The sequence below is a fragment of the Watersipora subatra genome, chromosome 3 (genome assembly GCF_963576615.1).
Source record: "Watersipora subatra chromosome 3, tzWatSuba1.1, whole genome shotgun sequence".
NCBI lineage: Eukaryota > Metazoa > Bryozoa > Gymnolaemata > Cheilostomatida > Watersiporidae > Watersipora > Watersipora subatra.
Genome location: NC_088710.1, coordinates 67,182,146 through 67,194,723, shown reverse-complemented (window position 1 = coordinate 67,194,723; position 12,578 = coordinate 67,182,146). Strand labels below are relative to the sequence as shown.

At 37.1% G+C, this 12,578-nt stretch overlaps 1 protein-coding gene across 2 annotated transcripts; it reads left to right on the top strand.

Annotated features, from left to right (window-relative positions):
* The first annotated feature begins 8,771 nt into the window (after positions 1-8,771).
* LOC137391439 (protein SREK1IP1-like) lies at positions 8,772-11,397 on the top strand. Of its 2 annotated transcripts, none has more exons than XM_068077916.1 (4): positions 8,772-8,903; positions 8,989-9,187; positions 10,134-10,211; positions 10,932-11,397. In XM_068077916.1, exons 1-4 carry the CDS (start codon positions 8,840-8,842, stop codon positions 11,044-11,046), a joined length of 456 nt encoding a protein of 151 aa, XP_067934017.1. In that variant the 5' UTR covers positions 8,772-8,839; the 3' UTR covers positions 11,047-11,397. The 2 variants fall into 2 exon arrangements, with proteins under 2 accessions (XP_067934017.1, XP_067934018.1); XM_068077917.1 differs by having other exon boundaries at positions 8,773-8,903; positions 10,938-11,397.
* The last annotated feature ends 1,181 nt before the right edge of the window (positions 11,398-12,578 follow it).

The window sequence follows — 12,578 nt, the reverse complement described above, 5'->3', positions numbered from 1 at the left end:
ATTCGCCTTGCAATCAATCGCCTCGCAACCAATCGCCTCGCAATCAATCGCCTAGCACTCAATCGCTTCGCAATAAATCGTCTCGCACATGCCAACTCATTCATCTGAAAAGCCGCTCCTGGGTACTCTCGCTGCACTCGGGGCGAAAAAGGTCTCCGCGCATCCCCGGGTGACGCCACGGCCCCAAACCGCTAGCTGCATTACCCATCCACGGTAACAGATTCATGTACAGCAAGAGGTTTATCGAGAGTTGTCTTTCATACTGTAAAACAACTCCAAATATGCAGTTTACTGAAATTTTTTGCCCTGATCACACTATGCATACACATATGCAGTCATATATGTCAATAATGTTAGGGAGAACAATGGAAATCTGCAATACATTTTACAGCTAGTCTACAATGCATCAGTCTCAAACCACTCAAATCGGCGTTGCCCTATTTGTGTACAGAGAACTGATAATGAAATTGACATTGCCAGGCAAACTGAAGTTCTTCAAACTGGCAGTATTGAAAAATTTTGCATCTTTCAAAAAATTATACAAAATATTTTGCTATCGCCAGCATTTATTGAATGAAGACTTCTACATGCTTGAAACACTAATCATAACTCACCAGTTTTTCGTCTATAGCCTGTGTTTCGACATGGTATATACAAACAGTAATGAGGTTGTGTCGATAAAATTTATATGTATAACAGCACAGACAGTATGATGTCAAGGCAGATACAGCATTAGCACCTTACAATAATAAAACATAGCGCCAACATGATAGCCTTTGTATGAGATACAATAAGGAAAACGAATGCATGAAAATATATATATACTGAAAAATATATTAGAAAATGCTGCATGTGGTATAGCAGAACACGAAGAACATATCATGACATAACAATAACACAATGTTAGTTCAATGCAACACTTGCGAATAGACAACATTTTTTGTTTTTCTGTCGGGTGTATGAACAAACAGTTTTCGGCTTGTGCCTACTTTTGAGCAGACGACGTACAGCTGGTCATGGCTAAAGTAGGGTGACAGTAAGTCGATACCAGCTGCTCTCTTTCTTTTCACCATTGCCTATCGCAACCCTCGAAGTACTCGTGCAAGTTTTGTAGTAGTAAGTTACAGTAGGCCCACTCGTAGCTGGGAAAAAACTTAGTAACTCAACTGCTGAAGGAAATGAACTTGGCCCACTATCATGAACGGTGGCAAATCCAACGTTATTAAGTGGTTAAGGTGTGGCAATTCATAGACAATACACTACAACATTGAATGAGAAGTACTTACCTTTTTGAAGTAGAAATTCAGTAAGTAAAACGCAGTAGCAGTACCCGTGCAAGTTCTGAAGTAGCTGTAGTTCTGTGTACTCGTAGCTGGAAAAAAAGTAAAAGTAACTTGGCTGCGGAAGGAAATGAACATGTTTACTATCACAAACAGTGACAAATCCAACGTTTTTAACCCTTTCACTGAAGTAGACTCATGCGTTTTTTATGGTCGACCGCGTAGACGCATTTTTGCGATTTTACCAGCAATAGCTAGTAACTGAATTTTATTATTCGTTGATAACATAACCAACGGTCTTTGGACTTTTATGGTAGTGACAGTGTTGCCCTAAGATTTCTCTATAAAATTAGCCTAAAGTTTAATTTTAAATCGTTGTTTGAGACTTTCCAACTTAAAAACAAAGATTTTTTGTGCAAGTTCATTAAATGCGTCCAAGTTAGAAAACAAATAATTACTTATGTTGATGACATTATAGCCGATTCAGATTTTTGTGATTACACATATAATTAAAATAGCAATAGCAGCACTGACTCTGATGGTGGTGAAAGTAATGGTTTTGTAAGAATACGGAACATTGTAGAGGATCGTTTTAGCTTTGTAGCTTCACATCGCTTTATCAATGCACAAAGTATAGATACAATGAATTTTTTGCATAGCAGTGCCTGTAAACATGTTGGCAAAAGGAACTATATAACCAAAACAAACGTTCTGGATGGAGATTGAAATTGAAAAAATATTGTATACATATGAAGCAATATCGGCATACCAAAACAAACGTTCTAGATGGAGTTTGAAATTGAAAAAATATTGTATACATATGAAGCAATATCGGCAAAATGGCTGGCAGTAGGCCGATAGCTAAATTTGTACATGGACGCAAGTGAAAGGGTTATGTATTGAAAGTGTGGCAATTCATAGACAATACAACATTGAATAAGAAACACTTACATTTTTGATGTGAAAATTTAGTAGGTGAGAACTGCGGTTTTTTCCAGTATCCGCAAGAAACAAACGTTTACGTGACCTTCTCGGTACACGTTGACAGTAAATATTAATTGCATGTAAATAACTACTCGTTAATTTATTTTATTTACTGAGTAGTACATTTGTATAGCTGTATAGAGACCTCTGAATAGGCCGCAGAACTCAGGACGGTGCTTTTTAACACGGCAACAACTTTGCTGTTTAAAACAGAGCACTGCCGTTGGGCACTGTAAAGAGGCTTGTTAACCGGAGATTTCGGTTAATGCGCCCTAGCGATGAAAGAAAAACAACAGAATCGCCGCACCTTTATATAAGCCGCTTGGCTCAAATCGTCAGACAAAAGTAGCGGCTAATAGTCCGAAGTTACGATATTTACTACTCATATTAATTCAGCTGGCTTCGTACGACCGAATGGAAAAAGAAAGACCGCTCTATAATCTATTTACTGTCACTAATCATATTAATTCAGTTCGCTTAGTACAACCGAAATTCGTACGACGATAAAAGGAAAGACCGCTCTAAAAGGTGGATACACAGACAACGATTGCCGTTTACATAGTAGATGAGTGGGACGTACAGAAGATTGCGGGATAAAAATAGTAAACATAAAATGATCACATTTAGGAGTTGTTCTCTCTTGTCCATGGTGAAGGCAATTACTTAACATAACATTATAGCATAAGTAGGTAATGAAATAACAGTTTGATTGTTAATTTAACACACCGCCTCAATCAATAACGCACATTTCCAGCATTCTAATAGCAGTACAGTGTTTGATTTTCTTGAAACGTTTTGTAAGTAAGTAAGGCGATGTTTGACTCGGCGGCAATAATACTGGTTTGTTCTCGAAAAAAGTGATGACGAATGTCAATATGCGCTGATCGTGAACGATGTCCTTTCCCTTTTTTAAGGGCCAATGCACCTTGGTTATTTGAATACATAGTGTTTTGTTCAGGTTGTTTTATGTCGAGTGAGGAGTAGAAGGATCGGAGGTAAATCATTTCTCTTGTGGCCTCGCTAAATGCTATGTATTCTGCTTCGCAGCTTGATAATGCTACGGTTGATTGCTTGGTAGATCTCCAGCTAATAGGCGCTGAACCTAGTGTCATAATGAATCCTGTTGTGGAGCGGTGGCCATCTATATCACCCGCCCAGTCAGAGTCAGCAAAACCTTTGAGTATACCAGTAGTTGAGCGGCAGGTTAGGCCATACGTTACGGTACCGCTGAGATAATGTAATAAATGTTTTACTGCTGTGACATGGGCTGGTCCAGGTTTATCAACGTGTTGTGAAAGCTTGGATACAGTCCAACTGATGTCTGGTCTCGTCGCTGTCATTAGATATATTAAACTGCCTATTGCCTCGTGATAGGAAAACCCGGATGTGCGATTTGGTAGCCTTTTGGAGTTGTGTTCTGCTGGCGCTTGGGGTGGATACTGATTTACAGTCAGCCATGCCGTAGCGTGCTAGTACTTGTTTGGCATATCTGGATTGGTCGATAGTGTAACTACCATCAGTGTTTCGTGTGAAATCGCTGCCCAAGAACCAGTTAAGCTTTCCACGATCATCGATTTCGAATTTACTTTGGAGGAGTTGTTTGGTAGTTTCAAAGTATTTTGTAGATTTTCCTTGCCAAGATGATGTCGCCAACCCAGAATACAAGTAAAATGTATTCCTCACCATTCTCTTCGCCGTTGGTAAACACACAGGGGTCATGAGAATTTGATTTGAATCCATTTTATTTTAGAAAGTTAGTTATTGTTTCGTACCATATGCGTCCGCTTTGTTTTAGTTCATACAACGATTTGTTGAGCCTACATGTGAGTTTCTCGAGAGCTTTAGTTTTAGGTTCGAACCAAGCGGTAGAGCTAAATATATTTCTTTGTCAATAGGAGCGTTGAGATAGGCCCCTTTGACGTCTAGTTGGTAGAGAATGAGGTTTTCACTGGCTGCCTTTTGAATTAGACTACGAATTGATGTGAATCTAGTAGTCGGTAAGAATGTCCTGTCATAATCGGTGCGGTATATTTGCGAAAAACCTTTAGCTACATACCGGGCTTTATACTGCACCTCACCTGGTGTTTTGCTCTGCTTTAGTGTATACACTCACCGTCCTTTGGTTGCTTCGATCAGCGGGGAGTTGTGTCACCTCCCATGTGTTGTTTGCTATAAGTGTATTGACCTCTTTGTCCATGGCTGCTTTCCATTGCTCGGCGTGTTCGCTATCTATGGCCTCTTTGTAAGTGTTAGGTATCAGTGGGAAAGCCTTGTAAGCGTGGTCTAGGCTGGTAGAGAGAAGATAATCTTTCTTTCTGGAGATGTATTGGAAGTTTAGGTTCTCTCTGTAGTCTGTCTGGGAGCGGTCGTTCTGCGGTTTGCTCAGCTTGATTTGTAGCATGCACATTGTCACTGATCCCGGCTTTAGGAAGAGCATACGTTTCTTCTAGTATTTGATCTGGAGTGTACTCGGGTTGGTTTGATCGGTTGTCTATTCGGTGTACACTGACATTTCGAGTAGTGATCACTCTGTTGTGGCTAAAATCAGTAACAAAATCACTATGGTTACGTACGTTTATACTTAGGTAAAAACCAGAAAACTCTCTGGCATCTAATTTGAGTTTGTGGTGTTCGTTGTAATATGTACATGGTGAGCCAAAGGTATGTATTTTGCTCATGTCAGGTTTGTGATTAGTGAAAAGTTCATACGCAGTTTGTTTGGTACGTCGTTGGAAACTATGGTTACAAAGGTTCATGGCGAGTCGGACAGTGTAATTCCAGAGTGATTTTGGAAGCTGTGAGTCGGATATTAGGCAACACGACATTTCCTGCAAACTACACCATGTGCATTTAGATTTACCGCTCTGATGAGGTGAGTATGGAGCCGTCGAACTGTACTTGAAGTGGTTCCTGCGCATTATGTTCTGGAATTATGTCTCGTGTATTCGCCTCCGTTGACGAAGTGTATTCTTTCACCTTGCCAATCGGTGAAACGTCCACCATAAACTGGGTCAGAGCTGCGTCAGCCTCGTCTTTTGAGCGTAAAAGCTAAACAAACAACATACTTGAATATTCGTCAATAAAGTTAATCAGGTATTTAAATCCTTCATGAGATGTTGGATATATCGGTTCAGATATATCTGTATGAGTGAGAACTATGTGGTTGCTAACATGCATCCTTGTTTAACATCACTTTTTTACTTCAAACTCTTTAAAACTTCTCTGCCTTGAACTACATTTGCTTTCACACTTGTAAAGCCCTGATCAAGTTGCTAGCATTATATATGGGTCTTTCCACAGAACTAGCCCACAGGTGTGTGGTTAAACAAATCAAATATTTCACATTTAAATTATCACAAAGTAAAAACAGTATCATAATGGATCAGTGTTTACTTGGATAGCACCAATCCAAACATCAATTGACACAAAGTACGACTTCCAGCGACCAACACTTATTGATATAAAAAGCATTATTATGTGGTGTCCCTGACAGTTTTTGTTGCAAAAAGTGTTACATGAAAGCATTTGGGTCTGAAATGTAAGATAATGTATTCAACGAAAGCATTATTTTTTGCATATTCGTTTCTTGTCATCTGCAAAGTTGAATTCACTCTGACGATGGTACCAATGTAACAGGGACACCACATCACCTGGTGTTCATTTACATCAGCAACCTGTATGTATGGTAAGACAGGCAATTGTCTTATGTAAAGTATATTGTTTGCACATAGTTAACTGTTCTTAAGGCATTGTAACCTTATTACTCAAGTATAAAAGCAGATGAAAGATGATTAAGCTTGTGTCTTTTTGTTTGATAAAAAGGTATGATATGGTGTTCCCTGTTACATCGGCAGCCTTTCCCTGACCTGTTGTAGAAACGCCAATATAGTGTGAAATTCAGCAATGACACAGAAAAAGACTGTTTTGTTTACTAAATTTGAATAGTTGCGCTTCCTAAAAGTAATGCTAAATCTAGTGTAGGGGTGATTTGAGATTTTGACCTCTATGTCACACTTTGTGGGCGAGTTTTATGAAAAGACCCATATCCATATTTTTTCAATATGCAACATAGGCTTTCTCTTGATGCTGTGTCAAAGACTTTTGTAACATCGATTAAAATAGCATACAGCTCCTTGTTATTTTCTGTCCAGTTTTCTTGAATTTGTTGAAAGTTGTCTACTGTACTGCTAGTACATTTGTTACTTTGGAAGCAACTCTGTCTCGGATAGGATCTTGGGACAGATCTTTGCATTTACTCTCTTCAAAATGATATACACCATTGTTTTTTTGTCAATCCATAACAGAGATACCTCAGCAGTTGCCACATTCTTATTTACTAGCCTTTTTACAGATGGGCACAATGTTTGCATTTTTCAGATTCTTTGGTATTTGTTCAAACTTCCAGATGTTAACTATCAACTTGTATAGCCACTCTTTCACGTTCATTCCACCAAATTTTGAAGCGCTTTTCATAGCTCTAGTGTCCAGCATGATGTTCAGGTCTTGTCTATGTTTTCTGACATAGTCCAGAAGATGCCATCATTTTGACCGGTTTTGGATCCATATAGCTTGGTGGTGTTTGTTATGTTTTGATATACTCTGAGTACAGTGCAACTAGCAGTTTGCCATTTGAATCAGACTTTCCAATGCTATTTATTAAAACCAATGACAACAGGCCAAGTTTCAGCTTCAACTTCAACTCTAGCATTAAAATCATCAGCTATGATCAGCTTATTTGTAATAGGGACTTCTTTCAGGGTTACTTTTAGTTTGTAGAATCCTCTTTCATCTCGTCAATGTTTGTCATCTTCAAAGTATAGGCATTTATGACAGTTGCATACACAACTTTTTAAAGTGGCAATCTCATGCTTGTAATTCTATCTCTGATTGGTAACGGGGTTCTTTTTGAGGGTGTGGAAAATTGAATTTCTGGTTGCGAGTCCAAATACAGACTATTGTCATACAGTGAATTTATTGTGGTGTACTCAAATATAGCGAGATTTTCAAAATCATTACTTAGTAAGTTCCTGATAAGACACATTTTTGATTATTTTTTATTCGTCATTGTTTGAAATACTACAGGTGTCCATAAGATTATGTAGAAACATATTTGATTGTTAATTCCCTTAATTTTTCATACTTCATATTTGAAATATTTCATTACAGTACAATTTAAGACAAGTATTTGTGCAGTTAATTATTTTTGAAACCTTTTGTTGGTTCATCTCATACATGTAGGTGATGATTGTTACCCTCATTCTTTGGTTAACAACATACATGTAAGTGATGGTTGTTACCCTCATTCTTTGGATTACCGTGGCTGTTTTTAGCATTACAATATCGACTGGTTTACCAAAACTTTTATTGCTTTATCGCTATTAGCTAAAAATGTTCAGATCCTTCACATTCTCAAATCTGTGCTATTTTCTCACTCAAGAGCATGTGTATCAGTTCACCATGAGAGTTTATTAGCTTGTTTCTGACTCTATGTATTGGGTTATCCTTAAGTCTATGTATTGGCTTACTTTTGTCAAATATGTAAATCAGTTTTATTGTGAGTATCAGCTCATCTTCTCATCTGTGGCTTAATTAACGTTCAAGTGTGTATTGTTCCAGCCTTACAATCCAAATCCACCCAGTTGATGGTCCAGTTGATGAAAAACTGTCCATTACTTGGATCAACAATAAGCAGATTAATAGTTGATTTCCACCTAGTAAGCTTTGTGAATATCTTAAGTTTTATATGCTCTATGGTGCTCGTTTTGAAACTAAACTGAAACTAATGGCAAGAAAATAGCTGCTTTCAACACTTTCCTCTATTGACCCAAACCTGTAACCGAACTGAAGCGATCCAGCATCTTTTAGCTGTCAGTTTGAGACTAAAACTTATTTCAACTATTACTTATTTTACAGCAATAAAATCAAGATGTACAGTTATTGATAGATTTATCTTTGTTTACAACAAGGATATAGCTATTTCTATTGATAAAAAAGTGTGGAAAGCTCTGATCCTGAATATAGAATATGATGTGCTAGTAGATGGCTTAAAGCTACTTGATGGTACTACTAAAGTTGTAAAAAGGTAAAATTATTAGAAAACCATGCAAAGTACCATCCACTATAAAATTAGCGATAGTCACAAATTCATTACAAAATATAAGGAATGCTGGTCAAAGCAAAAGTTGTTTTTCCAGTTTTGGTTATGTATTATGAAACTGGCATTTATTTTCATGATAGCTTATAAATCTATCATACACTATACAAGCTACTATGCTACCTATTATGCTTACAACTTAGCATAGAGTAAGTCCAAGAGTGTCAAGTAGCACAAAGTTGCGTGGCGCCTTAAAATAAAATAATCACAACCCTCTCATTATGGTACATAGCCTGATGAATCACGTGCCTAAGCAATTCATAGCATATTATTCATAAAGACAATTTTTACATCAAAACAATATTTTTTAGAGTGGTTAGCTGATTATATTACTTGAATTTTTCTGCCTGATTAACTATGTTTGTGCTACTTATTGTAGATGTTATAGCATAAGAAAGCTCAGTTTTATGTCAACGGTGCTATGAGTGGATTTTCTATAGATGGCTCAAAAATTAAGCCAATCGGCTGCAAGAAATGTGGATATCGTAAGTTGTTGAGTTTGATGGTTGAATCGTAATATAATCATGGCACACAAGCCGCAAACATAGCTGAAAATGGGTTGTTTTGCAGCCGGACATCTCACCTATGAATGTAGAAACTTCATTAAAGCTGATAACCAAAAAGATGAGATTTTATTAGATGTCTCAAGCACAAGCTCCGATTCCGAGGATGATGAGTTTTTTGTATCTCCACTCATGAAGGAAACAATGGGGCAACTAGAGGAAGGCAAAAAGAAATCATCCAAATCTCACAAGTCTAAAACCAAGAGGTAGCTTTCTTCACATAGTGAATGTAACGTATTCAGCTTTGTCTACAAAACAGCCGCAGCAAATTGTCTGTCACGCTTTTTTTGTTTTCATGCTCATACAGCTGCGTCAACTTTTGCTTTTTGTCTGCTCTAGTTCCATGTAGTCACTCAGTATAAGTGTATAAACTTAGTGACTATGTGTTACAAGAATGGGAAGCCGCGTAAGTCAGGTGTTAAAAGTCTAGTTCGAGTTGTTCTAGAAGTTGTAGTTGTACGATATTATGTGTCACATCGTGTACAAGGTGACTAGAGATTATGTGTCACATCATGTACAAGGTGACTAGAGATTATGTGTCACATCATGTACAAGGAAACTAGATATTATATGTCACATCGTGTACAAGGTAACTAGAGATTATGTGTCACATCGTGTACAAGGTGACTAGAGATTATGTGTCACATCATGTACAAGGAAACTAGATATTATATGTCACATCGTGTACAAGGTAACTAGAGATTATATGTCACATCGTGTACAAGGTAACTAGAGATTATATGTCACATCGTGTACAAGGTAACTATAGATTATATGTCACATCGTGTACAAGGTAACTAGAGATTATATGTCACATCGTGTACAAGGTAACTAGAGATTGTATGTCACATCGTATACAAGGTAACTAGAGATTATATGTCACATTGTGTACAAGGTAACTAGAGATTATATGTCACATTGTGTACAAGGTAACTAGAGATTATATGTCACATTGTGTACAAGGTAACTAGAGATTATATGTCACATTGTGTACAAGGTAACTAGATATTTTATGTCACATTGTGTACAAGGTAACTAGAGATTATATGTCACATCGTGTACAAGGTAACTAGTGATTAATTTCTTCATGGTTTCAGTTGTCTTTTCAGCAGTTCCATGTTTGGTTTGTATTCGATTTTCTTATTAATTCAGAAAAAGAAAGCACTCATCATCAGACTCCTCATCAGAGGAGGATCGCAAGAAGAAAAGGAAATGGAAACACAAACCGAGGTAAGCTATTGCATCAAATGGCTGCTAAAAGCGCAGTTTTTACACGTGTATATTTCTTCTTTGCCCGTAACTAATATTACAGTTAATTCAAGCTGTTTCGAGTTGCTAAATATACAGAGTTGACATGTTTGGCTGGGACCACTCCTAGTTTGAAGGCGTTTTTAAAATTAAATGCAAACAACATTGTTAAACAGTAACTACCGTTTTTAGATTTTTTTTAGTACAACTTTAGGAATAAATTGTCCTCTCAACTGTGGGCCACACCTGATAAGTACATTAAACTATCATTTGTAGGTCACACCTGAGAAGTACACTGATTTATCATTTGTAGGTCACACCTGAGAAGTATAATGAACTATTATCCGTAGGCCACATAAGCTGTACTCTTTAGGTATAAATTTAATAGTATGTTCTGCTCCCATATGTAGTCAAAGTTTTAAAAATTAACTAAGTTAAAAACTCGCATAGTATTTTGTTTTTTAGTTCCTTCATTTGAGCTTTTACATTAGATCAGTACATCTGAGATACTTAATTTTAAAGCAATATAATGTGACGTGTTGCAGTGTTATAAGAAGTAAGTTTTGTTTTTAGCCACCTTCCTTAGCCATAAAAGTATGTATTTAACTGGATGAGTAGCTCTGCGTGTTTATCGTTTCTAACTATAGCATGGCACCGGCACTGTATGTTAAATTGCCTATAAAATATTACTATTACTTTTGGAAACAGGAGCAGCGACTCTGACAGCTCTTCGAGTGATTATAGAAGAGATCGCAAGAAGAAATCTCGCAAGTCATCATCGACTTCGAAAAAGAGCAAAAAGAAAAAGAGACATTGAATCTTAGATTTCATCTGTAACACAGTAATTGGCTACCTTTATGTTAGTTGTTAAATTTTGCATTTTTTAAAACAAGTCAAGCAACATCACTTATATTTTTTGATAGAACATGATAGTACTCTCTGCAGTAGTATTAATGTGGAGCAGAAACTACCTTGTGTTCTTGTGAGATCATTGTTGCACATTTTTGCATTATCACTGTTATATGCCGCTGTACATAGATGGATGCTATTCTTGACTGCAGGCAAGCATTTGTTTTATTGTTTAGTACTTTAATATTCAGGACCTTAAACTAAGGTTTGTCAGTACATGTTCAGATATTATAAACAAATAAACTTTGGTAACCCTTAATTTGTGTTTAGACACATGCACATTGTCTACTTACTGTGAGTTGAATTCTGCTAGCAGCTCTTATTTGCTATTGCATAGACTACTAAATATCTACACCCTCTGTCGCGCAGTTCTACGATGCAATACTCAGTGGCCCTCTTTTGATGCGTAGTTTTTTTTAAAAATAGCTTTAGTTCGTTCTAAAGTTATACCATCTCTCGGATACTACATTCTATTACTATAATCTGACAAAAAAGTTTGATTCTCGCTACTAGCAATCATTTTTCTGCTTTTCAGATTCATAGCACCATTTTTATTAACAGTGTGATCTTCAAAGGCAAGAATTAGTCTAATTGGGTAGTTTCTGCTAGTAACCTAGAAGGGTGATGGCTTATGATGGCAACTATGATCAGGTTGACCTGGATGTGTATCCAGGCTATGATGACACCTATGAGGAGGTAAATATCTTGTTGCAAAAAAAGTTTGCTAGCTCAGTAAGACGCTAGTAGTCTATTTGCTGACTTCATGTAAAATTTGTATTTGATATATTTTTTGTTCAATTTTTACTAATAATAGACAACTCTATTTTTTGTGTGACTAGGAAGACTACAGCTATGAAGGTTTGTAGTTTGCCTTCTGTTGCAATATTGTTTGTTCAATTGTTAGCTTAGTCAAAGCTCTAATGATCTGTGTGGTAGATGAACAACCTTGAAAAAAGCTTTGGCTATTTATAGAGCTGTTTTAATATAGAGCCAAAAAACATTGAGATGTTATGCGTATTAACCGCACTGAGACAAGCCTGAGAAAACTGATGGTTCACGCTATCTGTAATGCTTATCACCAAATGAACGGCAAACACCATATTGACTCATACATATCTTTCTGCTACAGATTATGACTACCATATTGGTTCATACATATCTTTTTGCTACAGATTATGACTACCATATCAACTCATACATATCTTTTTGCTACAGATTATGACTACCATATCAACTCATACATATCTTTTTGCTACAGATTATGACTACGGGGAGGATGACTTTGATCCTTTGGCTCCTGAGCAACCACCACAGCTTTACATTCCAGACTGGAATGCATTTAACGCTGGTGCTAATGTGGCTGCTGCCGCTGCCAATGCCGTCAGAGGCGCTGTAGGGAACCCTTGCCATGGAGGGTGTGGCCATGGTGGGTGCTGTTTA